At 45.7% G+C, this 26,523-nt stretch overlaps 2 protein-coding genes across 4 annotated transcripts in view; both read left to right on the forward strand.

The window, feature by feature from the left end:
- lgi3 (leucine-rich repeat LGI family, member 3) overlaps positions 1 to 5,073 on the forward strand; it is a 43,382-nt gene extending 38,309 nt beyond the window's left edge. For both annotated transcript variants that reach the window (XM_063056787.1, XM_063056786.1), the window contains one exon: positions 2,337 to 5,073. In XM_063056787.1, coding sequence (XP_062912857.1) covers positions 2,337 to 3,154 — 818 coding nt within the window. In that variant the 3' untranslated portion in view covers positions 3,155 to 5,073. The remainder of the gene's footprint in view (positions 1 to 2,336) is intronic.
- Positions 5,074 to 15,786: 10,713 nt separating this feature from the next.
- Positions 15,787 to 26,523, forward strand: part of chmp7 (charged multivesicular body protein 7) — a 33,093-nt gene continuing 22,356 nt past the window's right edge. For both annotated transcript variants that reach the window (XM_063056788.1, XM_063056789.1), the window contains exons 1-4: positions 15,787 to 16,881; positions 19,072 to 19,243; positions 24,523 to 24,708; positions 24,814 to 24,947. In XM_063056788.1, the coding sequence (XP_062912858.1) occupies positions 16,619 to 16,881; positions 19,072 to 19,243; positions 24,523 to 24,708; positions 24,814 to 24,947 (755 nt within the window). In that variant the 5' untranslated portion in view covers positions 15,787 to 16,618. The remainder of the gene's footprint in view (positions 16,882 to 19,071; positions 19,244 to 24,522; positions 24,709 to 24,813; positions 24,948 to 26,523) is intronic.

Consider the following 26,523-nt stretch of genomic DNA (forward strand, 5'->3'; position numbering starts at 1 on the left):
AGTTACATTTTGGGAGAGGTATGTGTTAGGCTACAGCGTAGGGTTTGCATAGAGTACAGCGTAGGGTGCGTGGCTACGCCATACCTACGGCGTACATTTGACGCACAAGTATAAATCAGCCTTAACAAGGGAACCTGAGCACACGGTTTTCTATTATACTGCAGACTGGTTTGGACCAGTTTAGATAAGACCCCAGTCGAGCAGGTACCTACTGAATCACACGTCAGCTTTGCAGATAAAGGAACGACAGAAATATAGAACCAATTATACTAGAAATTACTAACAGTCTATGGACTAACAGGTGATTCTATAAACACAGAAGCAAATGTCCAAGGAAAAACATAACAATCTGACCTAAATCCTACGACATGTTAAAGTAGGTGTAATTATGATCGGATGTTTTATGTTGATGGAATTCCCAACCCACATTAACAAGAATGTTGCATAGAAGGTTTCCTCCTAACTAGCAAACCAACAACCCCCATCCCACTGGCATTCCTCTGACTTATGGGACTTGATAATATCCTCACCCTGCTGCACAACTTTTGGCTATGCTCCAAATGCCTTCCAAAAACCCTTCCATATCTCCCCTCCTCGAAGAATCTCCTTGCCATCATGTGGCCATGCCTTTCATTATCTCCAATATCTAACTTTGTCTTTACAATTATTACATTACACTTAGTACATTATGTTTTATTCTAAAGGCTCTAAGTAAATGTAGAGGTCTGGTAGGGGAATATTAGAGTTAGTCTAACCCTAACACACTACACTAAGTCCAGTGGGGACTGTACTGGCTTGCTGGACACTGAGTTAGCCAGTCTCAGGACAACATGTAGAATGGCTTCCCAATGTAAGAAGGAATAGGTGAAACGGCTCCTAATCACTCCTCACAACACACACAAAAGTTGCTGGTGAATGCAGCAGGCCAGGCAGCATCTATAGGAAGAGGTACAGTTGACGTTTCAGGCTGAGGAAGGGTCTCGGCCTGGAACGTCGACTGTACCTCTTCCTATAGATGCTGCCTGGCCTGCTGCGTTCACCAGCAACTTTTTGTGTGTGTTGCTTGAAATTCCAGCATCTGCAGATTTCCTCGTGTTCGCCTAACCACTCCTCATCTCTTTTAGATATTTAAGTAGTTAATGAAGGTGGAACTTGTCTCATCTGTGAACGCAGGAGCACAAAGAAGTGGAGCAGGAGTCGGTCACCAGGCCCCTTAATCCTATCCCACCATTCAATATGATCATGGCCGACTTGAGCTGATCGCAGCCCCTCTTCTGTGCCTTTAACCCTCAATTCTGATTGAGAATCAGAATCAGGTTTAATATCACTGGGATACTGTATGTTGTGAAATTTGGTGGCTCTGCAGCAGCAATACAATGCAATACATAATAATAGGAAAAAACATGAGTTACAGCACATATATAAAATAGTTAAATTTAATAAGTAGTGCAAACATGGAAATAAAAAGTAGTGAGGCGGTGTTCATGGGTTCAGTCTCCACTCATAAATTGGATGGCAGAGGGGAAGAAGCTGTTCCTGAATCTTTGAGTGGGTGCCTTCAGGCTTCTGTACCTCCTTCCTGATGGTAGCAATAAGAACAAGGCATAATGAGGTCCTTAATGATGGATGCCGCCTTCATAAGGCATCACCCCTTGAAGCTGTTCTGGATTCTGCGGAGGCGAGTGCCCATGATGGAGCTGACTAAGTTTACAGCTCTCCACAGCCTACTTTGGTCCTGTGCAGTACCGTCCCCTCCACCCACCGCCCCCCCATACCAGACGGTGATGCACCCAGTTAGAATGCTCTCCACGGTACATCTGTAGGAATTTAACAGTGTTTTAGGTGACACACCAAATCTCCTCAAACTCCGAAGGAAATATAGCCACTGTCCTGCCTTCTTTACAGGTGTATCGATAAGCTGGGTCCAGGTTAGGTCCTCAGAAATATTGACACCCCAGGAACCTGAAATTGCTCACTCTCTCCACTTTTGATCCCTCTATAAGGACCATGGATTCATCACCCCTCCCGTGAGAAGGAATTCAGTTTCAAACGACCACCCCTCGTTCAAGATTGTCCCACAGGTGGAAGTTTGTCCACGTCTCCTCTGTCACCCTCCCTCCGGATCTGGAGTGTTCCCATACGCTCACCCCTTGTCCGTGGTTCCCCCTGTGTTCACACTGGCGGTCCAGACTGAAACCGGAGCAGCAGTAGGAACCAGGGTAGCATTTGTTCGGTGGAGGAGGGAATTGTGTTTACTGAGGAGGCTGGGGTGGGGATAAACCTTTAATATTGCCGTGATTACAAATACTAAATGTCGTCTACTTTTCACTCCTGAGCTCGAGCTGCTGTGTATTGTAAGCCTCTGGTGATTGGGGGAGTGCTGTACATCATAGTAGCTCAGCTGTTCCAGGGCTCCCACATCTACCAATGGGACAACTACGGTGGAAAGTTCATCAAAATCCAGGACATTGACACCACCAAGATCCGCAAGCCCAACGACGTTGAGACCTTCAGGATTGACGGCGACTGGTACTTCGTCATTGCCGACAGCTCGAAAGCCGGCGCCACCACCGTTTACAAATGGAACAAGAGTGGCTTTTACTCCGATCACTCCCTTCATATGTGGCACCGAGACACAGATGTGGAGTACGTGGAGATGGACAACAAGCACAGGCTCATTCTATGCAGCAGCACCCAAACCCCGGTGGTCTACCAGTGGAGTAAAGCCATGAGGCAGTTCACCTACCACAGCGAGATGCCCAATATGCTGGAAGTTCATGCTGTTAGACACTTCAAGATCAAGAACGTGGTGTACCTCTGCCTGTCTCGCTTTATTGGTGATTCCAAGGTGCTGAGGTGGGAGAATCAGCGTTTCACGGAGGTGCAGGCCCTGCCCTCGAGGGGTACCATGATTGTGCAGCCTTTCCAGGTAGGACGCTGGCTGTACATGGTGCTGGGATGCGATTTCTCTTTCTCCCAAGTTTACCTGTGGGACAGGGAAAAGCTGAGGTTCGTCAAGGTTCATGAGTGGCATGTGCGTGCTCCCCGAGCCTTCCAGCTTGTAAACACCGATGACATGCACCTCGTGTTGGCCTCCAGCTTTAAAGGAAGCACTATAGTCTATAGGCACATGGTTGTAGACACTAGTGCCTAACATAGTACAAGTGAGCAACAGAGACATCATTACTTTAGGAGCACTGGCCTCTAGTTGAGACCCGTCAATCATGTTTCTAATTAGGCTATTAATTTCTCAAAGTAAACTGACATGAAAGATTATGTTTTAAATAGCCTGTCCTTTATCTCGTTAAATCAGCCATCCTGAGAAATTATAATTATCATAATTACTCATTTTCAATAAAGCAAATTATTGGTATGTAAATAGCCTAACCAATCCTCAGTGCAGAGCTTCATCAAACTCAAATATTCACCCAACCTCTTTCCCCCTCTTGCCAGAATGTACCCTCTGCTTTAGTGTTTGCCTGTCTTACTGTTCGTTTGGATCACCAGGTAACTCAGGACGTGGTTTTGACTGAGCTCCTCCACAGTTTGTTCACTGGGCAGATACCCGATCAGCTGTGGGAGGAGAACAGTGTGGCGGCAGAATGGAGACTGGCCTGGATCACGCGGGGGATATGCTGTGGCTGGAGAAAGGATGAAAAGGCATCATTTACCAGCAGCCTTTGTGGAACCTGAAGAGGCCAGGCAATCTTTGGAACTCTCAGCTCCAGAGACCAGGAATGCCTGGGCACAATGCATTGAGGGAAGAAACAGGCAGACATGTGGGGTAAGAGAGTTTCAGGGTGTGTGGGGTAAGAGAGTTTTTGTAGGTTCACTATGCGTTAAGCTGGGGAGAGGGCCGGAGGGACAGCGAGGAACAACCATACACCTGGTCCAGGAACTTCAGCTTTGCAGGATCGTCAGCCCAAAACCCCCTTTACACAACACGGCTGCAGCCTAACGCCGACACGGAGAGTCACTGGCATCGCGATCTGGAAATGGAGCAAACAGGCCCATTACCAGCAATGGAAGGTATGAAACGATTAGGCTGCAGCTCGAGTACGTGAGGCTGGCTGTTCGGGTCTACTGAGGAACAGCGGAGAAGCACACAGCAGCGCGAACTAAGAAAGGATGTGTAACAGGCCCAGGAGGCAGAGGAAGGGGCAGATCCGACACTAAGCATTTGGGAAGAGTGTGGCCGTTCCAGCAGCTCCCAGAACCACTGCTGTGGTTGGAACTAGTAAACTCCCTACTTTGTCAATTTACAAACCAATGTAAAACCTGCTCCTAGGTTATCCACCGCGGTATCCACTCACAGTGTTCCTCTTGCACTTTCAATCCTCACTCCGGTTACCTGACTAACTGACTAAGCTGCTCTTGAACACTGTGGGGAAAAGTGCAATGATCATTTGGATGAGCCATTAAATAGTATCTTCCTTTGCCTTTCTGCTGTTCGTAAATGATCACATTAGTGTGGTTGAAAGGAGAGGAGAGGCTGCTCCTGGTTTTCCGGCAGTGTGTCTGTCTCTGCTGATGCTTCCACACAGATCTGCATTATTCCTCTCACCGCTCTTCGTAATTCATGAGCTGGCCGCTTCGATTCCATTCCAACACGACCAAACGTCCGTCATACACTTTGGAACGTCCTGAAGATGTCAAAGATACTCTGTAAGTGCTGGCGTATCAGCATCAGAATCAATCTTATTACCACTGGCTTGCTCAACACAAACATTGTTTTGCGGCAGCAGTACGGAGCGAAGAAATAAAATTACTAAAGTTACAAAATAAATAAATTGTGCAAGAAAAGGTCGTGTTCATGAAATGTTCAGAAGCAAGCAAGTTTACTTGTACAGTACTTACCAAGCACAAGTGCTTTACATAGAATGAGATGTAAAAATCAAACATCAAATTTCAGACTAAATAGAGAATAAAATCACCACAAAAGGTAGATATAAATAGAAGTTACAGTGCGGGAGAGTCTAATTAAAAGCTACAGTGAAAAGAAAAGCAAACAACAGGAATTCTGCAGATGCTGGAAATTCAAGCAACACACATAAAAGTTGCTGGTGAACGCAGCAGGCCAGGCAGCATCTCTAGGAAGAGGTGCAGTCGACGTTTCAGGCCGAGACCCTTCGTCAGGACGTCGACTGCACCTCTTCCTAGAGATGCTGCCTGGCCTGCTGCGTTCACCAGCAACCTTTATGTGAAGAGTTTAAGCCTCGATTTAAAAGAGCTTAAAGTTGGGGCAGATTGTCTGGAAGGTTATTCCAGATATGTGAAGCAGAGTCACTAAAAACTGCATCACCGTGTTTAGTTTTGACCCTGGGGACAATAAGCAGACCCACCCCAGACGACCCGAGAGCTCGGGGAGGTTCATAATGCAGCAAGAGATGGGAGATGTATTTTGGCCCGAGACCATTCAGTGCTTTATAAACCAGTAGTAATATTTTTAAAGTCAGTCCTCTGACGGACAGGAAGCCGGTGTAGTGATCTGAGAACTGGAGTGATATGCTCTACTTTCTAGGTCTCAGTGAGGACTCTAGTAGCGGCGTTCTGAATGAGCAGCCACTGTCTGTGGAATACTTTTCAGAGCCCTGTGAAAATGCCAGTACAGTAGTCAAGCTGACCGAAAATAAAGGCACGGACGAGAAGTCTGCTGGCCGAGGGGAAGAAGGTAATGCTGAATCGCTGAGTGTAGGTCTTCAGGCTCTTGTACCTCCTCCCTGATGGCAGTAATGGGTAGACTGTATCCTGGATGGTAAGTGTCCTTAATGATAGATGTGCCGTCTTGAGGCACTGTCTCTTAGAGATTCCAGAGCAACACAGACACACAGAGGTTGCTGGAGGAACCCAGCAGGCCAGGCAGCATTTATGGAAAAAAGTACAGTCGACGTTTCGGGCCGAAACCTTTCGGCAGGGCAGATTTCATCAGTGCTGGCGGTGGGCAATGTTGCCCCTAATTTGCAATAACCACTGTGCACAAAAATCTTGTGCTGTGCAATTTTTTGCCCAGTGACCACAACACGTGCGCACTGAATAATTTCTTCAATAAAAACGGTATAAATAAGCCAGTTCTAAAATCTGCAGACAAATCATTGCAAACTCCACATTGTCAACAGCGTCCACATCAGAAATCGGAAAAGGAAATGTGAAGGTGACAACTTTCTGTGCGCAGTTTAAATTCCTATGAGTGCTAGAAGCAAGAAGTGCGTGCGTGCGCACACCTTAGGGGGAGCATTGGTGGTGGGGGAGGGGGTTGTGCCCATGGTGAAACTGGTTCAGTCTACAACCCTCTGCAGCCCCTTGTGATCCTGTGCACTGGAGACTCCATACACAGCGGTGACTCAGCCAGACAGAATGCTCTCCACAACACATCTATAAAAGTTTGCTGAGTCTTTGGTCACCTACCAAATCTCCTCAGATTTCTAATGATATAGAGCTGCTAAAGTGCCTTCCTCATTATTGCATCAATGTGTTGGGCCCAGGATAGACTAATATATACTAAGTGGCCACTTTATTACGTACACCTGTACACCTGCTTGTTAGTGCAAATATCTAATCAGCCAATCGTCAGGCAGCTCTGCATAAAAGCATGTAGGCACAGTCAAGAGGTTCAATTGTTGCTCAGACCAAACATCAGAATGGGGAAGAAATGTGATCTAAGTGATTTTGACTGTGGAACGATTGGTGGTGCCAGATAGGGTGGTTTGAGTATCTCAGCAACTGCCGATCTCCCTGGGGTTTTCACGCACAACAGTCTCTAGAGTTTACAGAGAATGGTGGGAAAGCAAAACAAAAAACATTTAGTGTGTGACAGTATTGTGGGCGAAAACGCCACCTTAATGAGAGAGGTCAGAGGAGAACGGACAGGAACACATCACAACAGTGGTGTGCAGAAGAGCATCTCTGAATGCACAACATGTCAAACCTTGAAGTGGTTGGGCTACAACAACAGAAGACTGTGAATGTACACTCAGGAAGGTACCTAATAAAGTGACCTCTAAGTGTATAATCGATTTTTCCATTTTCCTTGAACCAACCAAAATTGTTTGTGGCAGCAATAAGCCATTCAGATTTCCTCTCTGTAATAATTTCTCCTCTAATATAAAAACACCTTTTAAGAAACTAGTCTGAGATTTCATTTCCAAACATACCACCCATTTACTATATTAATGTGTAAAATAGATATTGATTTGCTGTGTATTTTGCTTCAAGCATCACTTTGCATTTTATTGGTCGATAACTGAGTATGTAACCTTGTCTCAGACTTTCAGTTATGCTTCCTCAGTATTTCAAATATTCTTTGAACAGGGTTATATAAAGTCAGGAGATTAGAGGCTTGTTCTTTACACACCTTAACATGAGTCTCACTGCTCCAACCATTTTTTCAAATTCCGTGCTTAGCAACAGAGGAATACTGAGAATTTTAAAAACCTGTGTATTTTAAAGTAGAGAAAATTGTTTTGGGTCAATGTAAAGGTCCATAATTCACAGTACACTTTGAATAAAACTATAGTAAAGTACTAATGCAATTGACAGTTGCTTCATTTCAGACTTTAACTTACGTACCTGTCTTGTTGGGAAGTCGGTGTGCCCTGCCATATTGGTGACTGTGTGGCTGTTAAATAGTCCGAAGGCAAACGGGAAGACAAATCATGCAGTCCATGCACAATGCTGACTCCCTGAAAGACCTCTCCAATTTAGTTGTGCAACTTACCTCTCCCCAACAGTACCCAGTCACCTTCAGACGGTCCCCATGGGTTTCATGACCTGTATTTCCTAACTCAGCAAACACACTTGAAAAGGATACCTGGTCTCCAGCCGTTGAATATAGTTTTCAATCTGCAGTTACTGAGGCATGTCAAAAGGGAGAGATTTCTCTGTTTCCTTGTTAATTTGATGTACTCCTTGATTCTCCCTGCTCTGAAGATAAATTTCAGTGACATAGAAAAAAATGATGGTGCTCTGGAGAGTGAGGAGGACTGATCTAGGCTATGGAAAGATACATTATTGATCATTTGGTGAGTTTTTTAAAAGAGATTATGTGGTAACAAGCCCTTCTGCTCGATGAGCCTACGCTACTCCTGTGACCAATTAAGCTAATAGCCGCGTCTTTGGAACGTGGGAGGAAACCAGAGCACCCGGAGGAAACTCCCTGTGGACGGCGGCGGAATCGAACCGGTGTCGCTGGCCCTGGAAGAGTGTTACACCAATTGCTACACCACCACAGCACCTTCCGGCCTTGTGCAGAGCAATAGCAGGATAGGGATTGGGTCTATTACCACTGATACATTAGACCATGAGCTTGAGAGATTAGGCCATTCAGCCTATTGAGTTTGCTCTGCCCTTCCGTGATTTATTATCCCCGTCAACCCCATTCTCCCACCTTCTTCCAGTAACTTTTGACACCCTGACTAATCAAGAACCTGTCACCTCCCCTTGAAATATACCCAATGTCTCGGCCTTCACAGTTGCCTATGGCAATGAATCCCACAGGTCCACCACCCTCTGGCTAAAAATGATTCCTTCTCAGCTCTGTTCTAAAGGGATGTCCTTGTATTCCGAGGCTGTGCCCTCTGGCACTAGACTCTCCCACTATAGAAAACATCCTCTCTGCTTCAGCTTTCCAACATCTGACAGGTTTTGATGAGATCCCTCTTCATTCTTCTAAACTCCAGCAAGTACAGGCCCAGAGCCATCAAACGCTTCTTAAATACTATATCTTTCATCCCCAGAACTATTCTTGTGAACCTCTTCTGGACCCTCTCCAATACCAACACATCCTTTCTTAGATAAGGGACCCAAAACTGCTCACAATACTCCAAGTGTGGTATGGCCCATTCTATTTAAATCCTTAGCATTACATCCTCTATTCCAGTCCACCCAAAATACATGCATTTGCCTTCCAACACCAACTCAATCTGCAAGTTAACCTTTAGGAAATTCTCGACGGAGACAACCAAATCCCTTTGTACTTCTGACTTCTGAATTTGCTCTGTTTAGAAAATAGTTTATGCCTTTATTCCTTCAACCATACGGTTTCCTACATGTATTCCATCTGCCACTTCTTTGCCCGCTCTCTTAATTTGTACAAGTCCTTCTGCAGACTTCCTACTTCCTCAACATTAACTGCCCCTCCACCTGTCTTTGCATTGTCTGCAAACTTGGCCATTGTTTGAAAACCATGAACTCCGCCATCCAAATCACTGATATTCAAGATAAAAAGAACACAGCCCCTGCAGAACACCACTAGTCACTGGCAGCCATCCAGAAAAGGTTCCCGTTATTCCCACTCTTTGCCTCCTGCCAGTTACCCATGCTAGTATCTTTCCTGGAATACCACGGGTTTTTATCTTGTTTAGCAGTCTTGTCAAAGGCCTTCTGAAAATCCAAGGAAACAACATCCAGAGGCCTTTGTCAACCCTGCCTGTCATTTCCTCAAGGAATTCCAACAGACTTGTCAGGCAAGATTTCCCCTTAATGAAACCATGCTGATGTTGGCCTACTTTATCATGTGTCTCCATGTACCTGAAAGTCTCATGCTTAATAATGGACTCCAACATATTGCCAACCATTGAGGTCAAGCTAACTGGCTGATAATTTTCTCTTTTTTACCTCCCTCCCTTCTTAAAGGGTGGAGTGACATTTGCAATTTTCCAGTCCTCCAGAACCATTCCAGAATTTAATGATTCTTAAAAGATTACTACTAATACCTCCATAATCTCTTCAACAACCTTCTTTCAGAAACCTACTGTGTAGTCCACCTGGTCCAGATGACTTACCTACCTTTAGATCTTTCAGCTTCCCCAAGCACCTTCTCCTCTATTTAGCAAAAACTCTCACTTTCACCCCACTGACACTCTTGAATTTCTTGCATACTGCTGATGAGTTCCACAGTGAATACTGACACAAAATACTCACTGAATTCATCTGCCATTTCTTTGTCCCCCATTACGACCTCTCCAATGTCATTGTCCTGTGGTTCCTTTACCTTGAGATCCTTTCTGGTTCATTACACAACACCCAATCCAGAATTGCATTTTCCCTAGATGGCTCAACCACAAACTGCTCTAAAAAGCCATCCTGTAGGCATTCTACAAATTCCCTTTTATTGGGATCCAGCCCCAAACTAATTTTCCAAATCTACCTGCAGATTGAAATCCCCCATGACCATTGTAACATTGCCCTTTATACATGCTTTTTCTACCTGTATCTCCCACTTTTATTTGTACCCCACATCCTGGCTACTAATTGGAGGAAGGTATATAACTCCCATCAGGGTCCTTTTACCATTGCAATTTCTTCACTCAACCCACAAGGATTCTACATCTTTGATCCTTTGTCACTTCTTTCTAAGGAGCTGATTTTGTATTTTACCATCAGAGACACCCTGTCCCATCTGCCCACCTGCTTGTCCTTCCATAGATGTTAAGCTCCCAAATATGATCTTTCGGCCACAACTCAGTGATACCCACAACGTCACACCTGCCAACTTATAGCCGTGCCACTAGTTCATCTACTTTATTCTGTACACTGCGTGCATTCAAATATAACACCTTCAGTCCTGTATTCATCATCCTTTTAAATTTTGTCTCCATGTTACCAGAAATTAAATTCTTATCCCTGTCTAAACTTTTTTTGTCTTTTTATTTATTCTGGGGATTTTTGTAACCTCTCTTGCACTTTCTTTTACTTTGTCCTCTTTTCTGAATGTTGAACCCAGCCCCTGCTATTTAGATTAAAGCCCTATCCACAGCTCTAGTTATGTGATTTGCCAGGATTCTAGTCCCAGTATGGTTCAGCTGGAGCCCATCCATCGGAGCATTTCCCTCCTTCCCCAATACTGGTGCCCATATCCCGCAAATCCAAATCCAATTCTCCCACACCAATCTTTGAGACATGCATTTAGTTCTCTGATCTTGTTAACCCTGTGCCAATTTGCACATGCCTCAGGTATCAATCCAGAGATGGTTACCTTTTCAGTTCTGCATTTTAATTTAGTCCCCAGCCACTCAAATTCCTTCAACAGAACCTCTTTGTTTGTTCTTCCTATGTCATCGGTACCCACATGGATCAAGGCAACTGCATCTTTTCCCTCCCACTCCAAATTCCTCTGTAGGTCAGATGAGATGGCCCAAACCTGGCACCAAGTGGACAAGACAGTCTTCGGGACTGCAACAGAGTTCTCCTGACTATACTACCCCCAATTACAACTACATTTCTCTTCCCTACCCACTCCTGAATGGCTCCCTGAGCCACAGTGCCACAGCTTGGCTGCTCACCCTTCCTACAGCTCCCACCCTCAGCCCCACAGGGAACATTAACATCAATAACTTCACAGTTGCTCTCAGGCCTATTGCAACTTTGAGGAGGAACCTATCAAAACTCAAAGCACAACAAAATGTGACTGATAGAACAAATGTTATCTACAAAATCTAATGTAGTGACTGTGACAAGCTCTACATTGGTCAAACAGGAAGAAAACTATTGACCAGACTACGCGAGCATCAGTTAGCGAGCAGAAAGCACAGCCCACTTTGGCTAGTATCAGCTCATGAAGACGAAGGACACCGTTTCACCAGGACAACAGGCAGAGTCTTGACTCAAGCAAGAACAAGAGAAGATCGAGAATTTCTCGAAGCATGGTCCTCTACAGAAGGATCCATCAACAAACACATTGCAATGGATCTGGTATATGAGACCCAACGGAGAAAAGAGGAACAACGGCATCAACAATTAATGAATCGCCAGTAATCTCAGGGTCTGAACAGCAAAGTAAACATTTTCAGCTGGCCTCCCTCAAAGCTAGTCAATCAGAATCTTCTACTGCCAAACTCTTCACAGTGTTTTGAACCAACCAACTAGAATAGATCACAACATCTAATCAATATCCATTCGGACCCCGGAGGAGTATTTAAGCCAGCATTCTGAGGAGATGAACCTCAACTGCACACTGATAATGGCTTCTCGATTGGAGTCGAAACGTTTGCAAATGTTTTGCCAAGCTCGGCAATCAACCAAACCTTCCAAACGCCGGACCTGCTGGGCAAGGTCAAGCACTACCTTTTGGACCCCTCTACCCGCCTCACTCACAGTTATAATCTCGTGTCCCTGGCCTCAGACTGAATATGAAGTAATTAATCTCATAGGTGTGACTACCTGTTGAGACACAGTGTCCACGTATCCATCCCCCTCCCTAATGCACCGCAGTGTTTGAAGCTCAGATTCCAGGTCATCAACTTTGAGCCTGACTCCTCCACCTGCTACAGATGTGGTCACCAGAAACCATAATGAGGTTCACCAGCTCCCACATTATACAGCTACAATACATCAACTGATCCTGCGTCCTATTATCCCTGGTATATTTTTGGTTATATAAAACTAATACAATATATATGATGAAAAATCCCTACCTAGTCTTTCCAGCTACTCACCTGTGCTCTCTTGCCAAAACCTCTGGAGCTAAAGCCTCAGATCTTAGACTCCTCCACTGACCCATTTACACAACAACCAATCCAAATTGGCCTCTGACTCTTTGCCAAAATCTGCTGAGCCAAACCTTCAGTTCCCCATTCTAACACTGCCCATTCTAACAGTGGCTGCTCCAACAACGGCCACCCTGCTTAAACCTCGCACAATACTGTACAAGCCCATCAGCCCATGATGTCGTGCCAATCCTTTAACCTACTCTAAGATCGGGCCGGAGGAGAGAGAGCAGCGTGCAGCCTTCCAACAAAAATGATATCGTATCCGTTAAATAGGGGCTGTGGACAATTCTGATTTGATGGAGACAGACGTGAAAGCACAGAGGAACATCTGGAGAAATTTCTGAAACGCCAGTTCGTTGCTGTTGTTACGGCGCGATCGAGAAATCTTCTGGAGGGAATCCCCAGCTTTGCCTGCTGCTGGCAACCGAGATTGAGGTAGAATCGTTCGGATAGAGATGGCGCTCGGTACTCGGTGTCGGAGGCTGATCGGAGGCTTGAAGTTTTCGGATGACTCGGAGTCGGACTGTGGTCGGGCATGGCAGGGAGAGTTCTTCTTCCTTCTCCTGTCTGCGTGAGATGTGGGACATTTGAGAGACTTTGAACTTTTTAACTGTGCCATGGACTGTTCTTCATCAAGTTATGGTATTGTTGCACTGTTGTAACTATATGTTATAATTATGTGGTTTTGTTAGTTTTTTCAGTCTTGGTCTGTCCTGTGTTTTGTGATATCACACCGGAGGAAATATCGTATCATTTCTTAATGCATGCATTACTAAATGACAATAAAAGAGGACTACGTGTCTTCATGATCTAAAAAAAGATCAATTCTAACCCTCCCCTCCCACATAGGTGGCAGTACAGGTACAGGAGCATTATCAAAGTTTGTCTTCATTATTGTGTGTAGAATATAATGAGCAAATGGTACAACATGATAAAATGTTATGGTCACTTCTGGAGGGGTGTGTTCAGGTTTGGTAAACACAACATGGAATGGAAGTATTTTCATTGGAGAGGGTGCAGAGGAGATCTGCCAGATAAAGCCCCTCCAAATAACGTCTAACTAGTGACTCATAAAATTTTGCCATAATTTGCCCCTATTTAGGAGGCTAATTACACCAGAGTTTCTTAATCATCTGCAAATCTGCTCTTTCATCCATTTTCTGCATAAACACCTTGCCCCACTCTCAACATAATTATTTTTTCTCTCCATATTTTTCTTCTCATGTTTTAAATTGTACCTTCTGTGTGTCCACTCATTGCACCTGTCTCTTCCCTACTGCTTGGATTGAAACAACAAACCTCATCTCATCAATCATTGTGATGATTGTACATTCTAGTATCAATTGTTTGGCGACAATAAAGTATGAAGTATAAAGTATTAGAACAAACAGCATGGAGACGATATACTGGTGTGGTCTGAGGATTAGTTGACAGGTTTTCCTTTGAGATAAAGGGGTAGGAATGCATGATTTACCTTCAGTTTGGCAGGCACTGGCACTGAGGCCTCAGCTATTCACAGTCACCTCGATGGGGGTGTGTGAAGTGATGTACCCACATTTGCTGATGATATAAAGCTGGGTACAGCCTCACCTGTGGGAAAGAAGCAGAGAGGTTTCGGGAGATGGATTAACTGATTAAGTGGTTGGGGAATGGCTGTGACAGCTTCGTAATCCGGAAAAGTGTGAGACCATCCACCTTGAGCGAAAATGTACAGACAGAATATTTTGTAAATGGCGTAAGATGGAAAACTGTTGTGTCCTTGTAAATAGATCACTGACAGTTTACACATCCTTACTGCAGTTAGCAAGCCAAGTGCCATGCTGGTCCTTATTGGAAGGTGATTGGAGTACAAGAGATCTCTTTCTGCAGTTTCTTAGACAATATTTGGAATGCTATGCATTCGTCCTCCAAAGGAATGTCTACTCTCGATGCTGCAGTGAAGGTTCTCCAGATTTATTCCGGAGATGGTGGGATGAGGAATAACTTAAGCTCATCCAATACTCTCTAAACAAATGAGAGGCGATCAGGGTATAGAATTCACACAGGAGTTCACAGAGAAGATGGGAAGCTGATAACTTCCCCTGTTTGGAAATTTCTATAATCTCCCTGTGACCATGTCCTCCCACATCCCAAAGGAGTGCAGGTGGTTGGGTTAACTGGCTGCTCCATGTTGTCCCCAGTGTGTAGGTGAGTGGTAGAAACTGGAGGGAGCCAATGAGAACGTGAGAAAATTAGGAATGGTATAGAAACATAGAAAACCTACAGCACAATACAGGCCCTTCAGCCCACAAAGCTGTGCTGAACATGTCCCTACCTTAGAACTACCTAGCTTTACACATAACCTGCTATTTTTCTATGCTCCATGTAACCGTCCAGGAGTCTCTTAAAAGACCCTATCGTTTCCGCCTCCACCACCGTTGCCGGCAGCCCATTCCACGCACTCACCAATCTCTGAGTAAAAAACTTACCCCTGACATCTTCTCTGTACCTCCTCCCCAGCACCTTAAACCTGTGTCCTCTTGTGGCAACCATTTCAGCCCTGGGAAAAAGCCTCCGACTAGCCACACTTTTTTGCTCACCTATTGAAATTTTTTTTTTCCTGAGAATGTGTGGAACGGAGTAGATGAGGAGGCACCACTTGGCGCGGTGGATCTGGAAAATGTTCCATACAAGAGGTTGGTGAATAAAGTTGGAGCACGTAAGATTTGGGAAAATATACTGGAAAGGATTGAGAGCGAGTTAAAAGTCTGGATAAATGACCATGGACGGACGGTTGGTTTTCAGGCTCTGCCTGTGACCCGTGGCAGGGATTGGTGTTCGAGCCCCACTGTTCGCAGCGATTGTCTCCTTTGCTCCGGCACAAAACTGAGTTGGATTGTAAGTGGTGATAAGGATGTAGGGAGGCTTCGGGAGGATGCCGGCATGCCAAGTGAGCGGAAGGCGGTGTGGCGGATGAAGCACGACTCGGGGAAAATGTGACAGCCTGCTGGAGGAACTCAGGAGGCCAAGCAGCATCGGGGCTGTGTGGTGTTGAGGAGTTATTGACCTATCACCTGTTAGCTTGCATACCCCACCCCACAAACTTCTCATTCTGGCTTCTGCCCCCTCCCTTTCCGGTCTTAATGAAGGGTTTCTGCCTGAAATGCCAACTGTTTATTCCCCTCCCTATATGCTACCTGACCTGTTTAAGTTCCTCCAGCATTTTCTGTGTGTGCGTTGCTCAAGATTTCCTGCAACTGCAGAATCTCTCCTGTTTAGAATGTGGGGGTAGGACGCTTTTTCGTGGCTAAGTCTAGCAATCACGGGAAGCCATTTAAGATTGAGGTGAGGAAAATGTCTTTATTCTGAGAGAATCTCTAGACTGCTTTATAAAGAGAGATGGATAAATAACGGGGCATTAGAGGACTCCCAACGATCTAGGGATTGTGCAGCTGAGGTGGGCAGTCAGTCACGATCTGATGAATACCAGAGCAGATTTAGGGGGGCTGGCTAGCCTCCCGTCCCTTTTTCCTGATTTAATTACTGCCGGCGGCAGCAGCAGCAGCAACATCTGCACATCTGCCCAAATAGAGGTAACGCAATGGTCAGTCAGTTCCTTCGCTTCGTTGTTGGGAGACTGTGAAATCGAGACCCATGCCAAAGACCGCAGCATCCTGCAGATTCCCTGCCGAACCAATCATCCAGGGGTTTCATTGTCCAGTCAAGGTCACATCAGTGGGAGTTTAACCCAAGCTCTCGTTCTTCTCCTCCCCCGGGAGCTTCCCAGGCCGTGGGTTCCGAGGTCACTGGTGCGGCCGATGTGGGAACCACGGATAACCCCACAAATAAGGCAGGAAAGTTGGTGGGGGGGGCAGGGAGGGAGGCTTCTGAAATGGTGTTCTCGTTCCATCTCTGCGCACTCCAGATGCACGCCCAGAATCCGTGTCTGGCTCCAGTTGGAGTAACCGGGACCGAGATTGCCCCGAGTTCGTGGAACGAACCCGGCGGCAGAAGCCAAGCCCCGCCCTTTGTACGCTGATTGGCTGAGAGCCCGGCGTTACTGATTGGTCCAGACGAGAGTCGACTTTGATCGACAGGGAAGGCCTGGTCGAAGCAGCCAAGCCTCGGTCTCAATTATCGCTCGATGCGGCGCGATGACGGAGCCATCGATGGAAGAGATATGCCCGGACTGGGGCGACGACGAGCGCATGGCCTTCCTCTTCTCAGCCTTCAAGCAGAACCGCGAGGTGAACTGCTCGGACTGGGACAGTAAACTCGCCTTCTGGACGGCGCTGATACTGGAAGCATCGCGCCGGCGGGGCCGGATCGGCTTCACCCTGCGGGAGCTTGAGGTCTGGTTCCAGCGGAAGGGCTCATCACCTCTCGGCCTTGACACTGTGGTGCAAGACATGACCAGGTGACGGAGGCGGCGCTCCGTAACACGCCCGACCCAGGGTCAGGTCGGCTCGGCTCGGCTCAATTCCTTACCACCAGCCGCAATACACAAATTCCCACCACCCAGGTCCCGTCTCCCTGACCCCCGGGTCCCGGCGTCTCCCCGCCACCGGGGTCCCCTCACCCCCGGATCCCGGGTCCCCGCTCCCACCACCCAGGTCCCCTCACCCCCGCCCCCTGGATCCCGTCTCCCTTGCCTCTCTCCCCACCACCTGGGTCCCGTCTCCCCCGCGGGTCCCGTCCCTCCCGCCTCCCGGGTCCCGTCTCCCTGACCCCCCCCCCGGGTCCCGGCGTCTCCCCGCCACCCGGGTCCCCTCACCCGCGCCCCCCGGGTCCCGGGTCCCCTCTCCCCCGCCCCCCGGATCCCGGGTCCCCGCTCCCACCACCCAGGTCCCCTCACCCCCGCCCCCTGGATCCCGTCTCCCTTGCCTCTCTCCTCACCACCTGGGTCCCGTCCCCCCCCGCCCGGGTCCCCTCTCCCCCTGGGTCCCGTCTCCCCCGCGGGTCCCGTCCCTCCCCCGCCCCCCCATCCCCTCCCTCCCCCGCCTCAATTCCTTCGTGTCCATTATCTCCACAATAAAACAGATGAGAAAAATCGGATATTTTCAAAATTGCACCCATGGCTTGTGGCTGCACATACAGACAGCTGGGCTGGATTTTTAGGGGGACCTCATCTCTCTCTAGGCACCCTTTTTCTTTTATATCTAGAATCTGCAGAGTAACCCTCCCAGATCCATCTTGTTTTACCCTCTTGATTTCCCTTTTAAATGAATAAAACATAGAACATTACAGTACAGTACAGTACAGCCTTTTGGCCTATGATGTGCCAATCAATCTAATCCTTCTCTCCTGCATAGCCCTCCATTTTTCTATCATCCTTGTACCTATCTAAAATTTTCTTATATGTACATAATGTATCTGTCTCTACCACTATCCCTGACAAGGTGTTCCACACACACACCACTCTCTGTGTAAGAAAACAAAACACTTCCCTCTGACATCCCCCTATACCTTCCAACAATCATGTTAATATTATGTATCCTCTTATTCACCATTTCCACCCTTGGAAAAAGTCTCCAGCTATTTCCACAATCTGTGCCTCTTATCATCCTGAACACCTCTTTTAAGTCACCTCTCATCCTCCTCTCCAAGAGAAAAGTCCCAGCTCTCTTAACCTTTCTTCATTAAACATGCTCTCTAATCCAGGCAGGATCTTCATATATCTCCTCTGCACTCTCTCTACAGCTTCCACATCCTTCCTATAATGAGGTGACCAGAACTGAACACAGTACTTCCAGGGTTTTATATTAGCTCACAACTCTTAAACTAATAAAGGCCAAAGTACCATATGCCTTCTTAACAATCCATCAATTTGTGTGGTATCTATGGACCTGGACCCCCCCATCCCCCAAGAAATCTCCATTCCTCCACACTGCCAAGAATCCTACTGTTAGCCCTGTTGTCTGCCTTCAAATTCGACCTTCCAAAGTGAATCGCTTCACACTTTTCTGGCTTGATCTCTCATCTGACGTTTCTCAGCCCAGCACTGCATCCTGTCGACGCACACCTACTCTTCTTATAGTCATGGAGAGATTTGCTTGCTCCAAACTAAATCAGAAGCATGTTTATTTCCACTAACTTACTTGATGTTAAATTTGTTGTTTTGCAGCTGAGGTATAGTGCAGAGACATAAAATTACTGTAAATTACAAAATGATGATTGTACGTTCTAGTACCAATTGTTTGGCAACAATTAAGTATGAAGTATAAAGTATAATAGCGCAAAATATAAAAGGAGCAATGAGGTAGTGTTCAGGGTTCATAGACTGTGCAGATATCTAAATCTGATTTATGCTCCTTTTCCCTGACACCTCTTGTCAACCAACGTTCCCTTAACTTACCAACCTTGGCCTTCATCCCGACAGGAACATGCTGCCCTGATATCCTTTTACCTATCAACAGTCCCGTCCAATCGGCCTCTGCAAAATCCCGTCTAATAGCTCCAAAATTGACCCTGCCCCCTTGGTCCTGCCTTTACGTTCACACTGTTGCTGTTCATTCACCCACCCCAGCACGTAGCCAATAAATGTTCTGCCCAGTCCACCCACTCTGGGTGGTTTTCTAACTTCTGTCTGATTTCTCTCCCTGCGAAGACGAGGGCTGATTCAGAAGGAGTCGAGCTTAGTGGCAAGTGTTGATGCTGGCTGGCTGGCATGGGGTGTGGGGCTGTTCCTGATCAAGCCCTTAAAGTGGACGCTCTCCTCTTTCCTGGGAAACAGTACTGTTTCACCTGATGAATCGTTTATTGTTATTGACCGAATAAAGGTGAGAGAATTAAATGTATTCTTCAGTAGAAAGAGTGGAACTTGTACTCTCTTGTTATATCTGTTAACTTGTAAGAATGACAGGAATACACAGCCCTAACCCAACCTCAGTAATGGAACAGTATGGACCACCCCTTGCACTACCATGGAAGTCTCTGATTGTTTGCTGGGCCTTCCTTTTGCAAAGTTTTTTTCTTGACTGCTGTATAATTTTCTGTATTAAGTTGTGTACAATTTATGCTCTGTGAGTTGTCTGTACCGACATGTGTGTGATGCTACTGCAAGCATTTGTTGTACTGTACCTCATTGTACTTGTGCACATGACAATAAACTACTTATCACATCACTTAAACTCCATCTGCCATTTCTTACCCCATTTCACTCACACATCAGTAGCAGCCTGTAAACTAAGACCAGCTCCCTACTGCCAACAACTCCACCAATCTTAGTGCCTCCGGTAAATTTGGTGATCATATCACCTGCAGGCACATCAAAATCATTCACATGTGTTACAAATACCAAGGGTCCCAGCACCAATCCCTATTTGACACTACTGGTAACAACATCCAGTCACAAAACTAACTGTCTATCTTCTCTGAAGTACTACAGTCCTTGACTAACAGTATAATACCTCCTCCCCTCTTACTTCCTGCCCCCCCCCACCTCACCTAAAGATTCTCTACCCTACTGCACCCCCCCCCCAGATACTGAGTTACTAATCCTGCCCCTCCTCCAGCTATAGCTCCCTTGGTAGTATTGTAGACCCTCTGTTAGGCAGTATTGTAGATCACTTGTTAGACAAAACATTGAGTTCAACTACTTCATTGAAATTTAATACAAGCAGTCTACATCAAAGTCCATAGTAAATTTATTATTGAAATACATATATGTCACCGTATATGATATTCACCTGATATATGTCACCTGATATTCATCTTTTTGTGAGCATACCCAATAAATTTATAGAATAACAAACATAATAGAATCAATAAAAGACCATTCAACTAGGACGTTTATCCAGACTGCAGAAGGCAACCAACTGTGCAAATAGAAAAAAAAAGAAATAATTAATAAGCATTAAATATCGAGAGATGAGATGATTGAGTCCATTGGCTGTGGGAATATTTCAATGATGGAGCAAGTGAGGTTGAGCAAAGTTATCCCCTTTGGTACAAGAGCCTGATGGTTGAGAGGTAATAACAGTTCCTGAATCTGGTGGTGTGAGACCTGAGGCTCCTATACCTTCTTCCTGATGGCAGCAGTGAGAAGCGAGCAGGACCTGGGTGGTGGGGATTCATGATGATGGATGCTGCTTTCCTGCGACAGAGGGGAAAACCTTTGTTGTGCTCCATTTGAACATCTACTTGAGCCCACTTCCCCTGTCAATTCTTCTTAAACCTCCCCACAAAGATGTTGGTCCCACTCTGGTCAAGGTGTACCCTGTACCACTTGTACAGATTTGCCCCGTGTTCCTCAGGACCAGTCCCATTGACCCAGGAAACTAAAGCCCTTTCCCTTGCACCATTCCTTCAGCCACACATTCATCAGACCAATGCTATCCCTACTCTCACGAGCTCATGGCATAGGAAGCAAATCAAGTATTACAATCTTTGACAACCTACTTTGTGGCAGCTACCTAGCTCTCTAAACTCTTTCAAAGATCAAAGTAAATTTTTCATCGAAGTGTGTATACGTCACCATATATTATCCTGAGATTCATTTTCTCACGGGCATTCACAGTAGATATACAGAAACACAGTGTAGTCAATAAAAATCTGCACACAAAGATAGACAAGCAACCGATGCGCAAAAGAAGACAAACTATGCAAATATGTTAAAATTAAATAAATGACTGTTGAGAACATAGAGACCTTGAAAGTGAGTCCATAGGTTGTGGAATCCGTTCAGTGTTGAGGTGACTGAAGTTGTCCACCCTGTTTCAGGAGTCTGATAGTTGAAGGGTAATAACTGTTACTGAACCTGATGGTGTGAGACCTAGGGCATATGGCGGGAGGAGAAGATGGCAGCGCGACGCAGTGTGCGTGGCCTCTCCGGTGAAATGATATCGTATTTGTTAAATAGGGGGCTGTGCACAATTCTGATTTGATGGAGGCAGACGTGAGAAGCACGGAGGAACATCTGGAGAAATCTCTGAAATGCCCGGTCCACTGCCGTTGCTACTGTGCAATCGAGAATCTCAGGAGGGTAGGCCCCAAATCTTCGGCTTTGCCTGTTGCTGGTGGCCGGGGCTGGGGTCAAAGCACTCGGCAGAGATGGTGTTTGGTGCTCGGTGCCGGAGGCTCGAAGTTTTCGGACGACTCGGAGTCGGACTGTGGTCGGGTGCTTCCAGGATGCTGCATTAACAAGTTTGCGGCGCTGGAAGCATAGCATGGAGAGTTTCTTCCTCCTCTCGTCTGCGTGAGATCATGGGACTTTCGAGAGACTTTGAACTTTTTTTACCATGCCCATGGCCTGTTCTTCATCAAGTTACGGTATTGTTGCACTGTTGTAACCATATGTTATAATTATGTGGTTTTTGTCAGTTTTTCAGTCTTGGTCTGTCTTGTGTTTCTGTGATATCACATCGGAGGAACATTATATCATTTCTTAATGCATGCATTACTAAATGACAATAAAAGAGAACCGCGTGTCCTCATAATCTAATTTAATCTAATCTGTACCTCCTTCCTGATGGCACCTGTGAGAAGAGAGAATGGCCGAGATGGTGGGGTCCTTGATGATGGATGCTGCTTTTCTTGTGGCAGCACACCATGAAAATGTGCTCAATGGTGTTGGGCAGGGCTTTACCTGTGATGAACTGGGCTGTATCCACTATATTTTGTGGTCTTTTCCATTCATGAGCATTGGTGTTTCCATTCCAGGCTGTGATACAACCAGTCAGGATACTCTCCACTGCGCACCAAGAGAAGTTTGTCAAAGTTTTAGACGATCTGCACAAACTTCAAAGAAATTAGAGGCGCTTCTATGCCTTTGTAATTGTCCCAGGACAAATCCTTTGATATGATAATACCAAGGAATTTAAAGTTACTCACCCTCTCCACCTTCAATCCTCTAATGAGGACTGACTCATGGACCTCCGATTTCCTCCTCCTGTAGTCAATAATGTCTGGCTTTGCAGACATTGAGTGAAAGGTGGTTGTTGTGGCACCATTCAGCCAGATTTTCAATCTCCCTCCTATATCACCACCAGTTGCACAAGGAGCTCTCAAGGCCTAGGTCATGGAGTTTATTGATTAGTTTTGATGGGATGACGGTGTTGAATGCAGAGCTGTAATCAATGAAGAGCATCCTAACGTATGCATCTTCACTGTCGGAACGTTCAAGGGCTGAGTGAAGAGCTAATTGTGAATTGACCTATTGTGACGATAGGCAAATTGGAGCAATGTCGAGTCACACCTGAGGATGAGTTGATATGTTTCATGACCAACCTCCCAAAGCACTTCATCATAATGGATGTAAGTGAGACTGGACAATAGTTATTGGGGTAGGTTACCACATTTTTCTTGGGTTTCTGATACGATTGAAGCATATTTGAAGCAGAATCAGGTTAAATATCACCGGCACATGTTGTGAAATTTGTTAACGTAGCAGCAGCAGTACATAATAAATACATAAAATAAATAAATGTAAGTATATTAAATAAAATAAAAAATAGTGCAAAAACAGAAATAATAAAAAAGTGGGTACAGTAGACTGCTGAAGCGAGATGTTAAAGATGTCAGAAAACACTCCAGCCAGTTGATTAACACGAGTCTTCAGTGCTTGGCTGGGTAACACCATCTGAGCCAGATACTTCCATGGGTTCACCCCCTCCTCATACTGAAATCATAGGGTTGTCTTGACAGGACCTCAGCTCTTCTCCAACCTGTGATGCGCTGCAAGGAATATTTGTGAGTGGAGAAAACACACTGATAGCTCCCAACACTGAGGGTGGATTCTGAGGAATAGGCATGTCAGAGCAATTGTTACTACGCAAGATCATTACAAACTCTCGTAACCGCTATGCTCACTGCTGCGCAGTTTGAGGTTCAGCCCTAGGCCGACACTCCCACAGCGATGAATCACCTGAAGTCATCATCTCACAGCATAGCTTGGTGCGTATTGACACACTGAAGCGGTGTGCAGAGGCTGTTGATGGGGGGGGGGTGGTGTGAACAGTGCAAGAGGCGGGAGGAGAGAGAGCAGTGCACCGTGTGCGTGCGCAGCCCTCCGATGAAAAATTATATCGTATCTGTTAAATAGGGGCCGTGGACAATTCTGATTTGATGGAGAATGGATGTGAAAGCACAGAGGAACATCTGGAGAAATTTCTGAAATGCTCATTCGCTGCTGTCGTTACTGCATGGTCGGGAATCTTCCGGAGGGTAGGCCTCAAAATCCACGACTTTGCCTGCTGTTGGCGACCGAGGTCGAGGTTGAATCGTTCGGACAGAGATGGCGCTCAGTACTTGGTGTCGGAGAGCTGATCAGAGCTCGAAGTTTTCGGATGACTCAGAGTCGGACTGTGGTCGGCATGGCAGGGAGAGTTGTTTCTTCTCCCGTCTGCGTGAGATGTAGGACATTTGAGAGACTTTGAATTTTTACTGTGCTCATGGACTTCTTAATCAAGTTATGGTATTGTTACACTGCTGTAACTATATGTTACAATTATGTGGTTTTGTCAGTTTTTTCAGTCTTGATCTATCCTGTGTTTTGTGATATCACACCAGAGGAAGTATTGTATCATTTCTTAATGCATGCATTACTAAATGACAATAAAAGAGGACTGCGTGTCTTCATAATCTAAAAAAAAGAGGTGGGGCTGCACCCTGGCAGGGTCAGTGAGGGTGGACTGGTAGGACTGCTGCATGTGTACACAGACCACTGCGATTGTCCACTCCCTCCTGTTGGAAGTGAGGGAAGCAGGCCTCCCCCTCCCTGTATTTGGCTGCACAGATATCCCCAGCCCAGAGATTTTCCCGTGGTAACAAATTGAACAGTGAAAGCTCTGGCACTGCAGTGTGCAGCCCGAGCTGATGTCATTAAAGAAAGGGGTATTCACCTCTACAAGTTTATACTCCAAGACCCAGGCTGCTGTCAGTGGTGGCCTTCCTGTAGAGTTGTTTTCATTAGCCTTTCTCCACATAATGCCTCTTTTAATTTAATGTGCACAGTTAGTGATTTTTACTATGTTTATCACCTCTTCTCTCCTCCTGTCACCTCCCACCTCCAGTCACTACAAACGAACCTTCATTATTTTGCACTGTACCCTTTCTCTAGGAAAAGGCGGCTGACGTCTTAAAACTTTGCCATAATTTCCTGGACAAATCACATCCCGTGGCAGCTTTCTCAACACTGCAGCAAGTGTGCCAGACTGTGTGCGAGGACGAGAAGACCTTCTGTGTGTGTCTGCTGCAGCTCCAGAAAGAAAAGAAAGTCACGGTCGTTGAACTTGATGGTGATAAGGTAGTTGTGCTTCATCAGCTATGCTCAGTTTGCTGATTAAAATGGATTTGCTGGGGTTGGTTGTGATGGCTCAAACTCAGTGCATCTCTTTCACATGTCACGCAGATAGTGAAGTTCACCCACCCTGCCAGCAGCAAAGTTTTGGCAGTAACTGAGGTCGACATCGGCGTGTACCACTTGGTGAATTGTGAGAAGATGTTATCACAGAAAGCAGAAACACTTTCCCAGGAGGCTGAAAGGTATGACGGAAAAAAATAAAACCATCACTCTTGCAACGCTGCTTAGTCAAAGTTCTTATTTTTCAATCTAGAGCTGTATTTTGGGCACAGTGCAAACTCAAAATTAACGTGTTGTATAGAACAGTGGAACACAGGAAAAGACCTTCAGCCCATTATGTCTGTGCCAATCACAATGCCAATCTAATTCTGTATGCCCGCTTATGGTCTGTGTCCATTCCCTTCCTGTTCACATGTCTGTCTAAATGTCTTTTAAATGTTGCCCTCTTATCTGCTTCTGTCAGCTCTCCTGCCAGATGTGCACCACTCTGTAAATGAAAATGAGACTTGTACATCTCTTTTAAACTTTACACTTTCACCTCAAACCTCGGCCCTCTAAAAACTCTGGTAACATATTTATATACATCTTTCAGGCCCCACTCAGCCATTAGTGCTCCAGTGCTTCGGGATTGATTTGCACAGCTTTGAGAGTTATAAAGATAAGGGGACTTATCTATCCTAATGTTTTTCAGAAGTTCCAGCAGATCCTTTTTCTTAACATCAACATATTAGCCTGTTCCAGCACATTCTCTTTCTTAATGCCAGCATGTTCTACACTGGTCTCACATTTGTCGAGGTACCTCCCACTGATGAATACTGAAGCAAAGCATTCATTAAGGACCTCCTCCTCAACTCTAGGCAAGTTTCCTCTTTTACCCTTGATCGATCCTACCCTCGTTCTAGTCATCCTCCTGTTTTTTCACGTATGTGTAGAATTAGAGTTTTCCTTAATCCTACTTGCCAAGACCTTCTCATGATTCCTTCTAACTGTCTAAGTCCTTTCTTAATTTGCCTTATCTCTATACGTCATGATTTTATAAAAAATCTGTATGGTCACACTGCAGGCTCCTTTGATCCAGGAAAAACAGTCCCAGTCTGCTCAGTCTCTCCTCATAACTTTAGACCTCCAGTCCTGATAACATTCTTGTGAATCTTTATTGCTCCTCTCTCGATTGACCCATATTCTTCCTATGGTCTGGTGACCAGAACTACACAGAAATCTAATCTAACTAATACTTTGTACCACTGTAACAGGACATCCCAACTCTTGTACTCATTGCCTCAGTGGATGAAGTCAAGTGTGCCATATGCTTTCTTCACCACCTTGACTACTTGTGTCACCACTTTCAGGGAATTATGTACTTCCCTAGGTCTTTGTTCTACAACATGTCGCAGGGCCCTGTCATTCACTCTATATAAGTCCTGCCCTAGTTGAACTTCCCAAAGTGCACCTTTTCACACATGCCTCAGTTAAATTCAATCTGCTGTTTCTTTTCCCACTTTCCTCATTAATTTAGATCCTGTTGTAACCTTAGACAATCTTCTTCACTGTCCACTATGCCGCCAATTTTGGTGTCATTTGCAACTAGCTAATGAGAATGCTGCCTACATTCTCGACCAAACTGTTAATACAGAGACAAATAAGAGACCCAGCACCAATCCCTGTGCCAGATCACTGGTCACAGGCCACCAGTCTGAAAAACAGTCTACCACTTCCACCCTCTGACTCCTACCACGGGGCCAATTGGTTAGCTCACCA

This window comes from Mobula hypostoma, chromosome 8 (genome assembly GCF_963921235.1).
Source record: "Mobula hypostoma chromosome 8, sMobHyp1.1, whole genome shotgun sequence".
Taxonomy (NCBI): Eukaryota; Metazoa; Chordata; class Chondrichthyes; order Myliobatiformes; family Myliobatidae; genus Mobula; species Mobula hypostoma.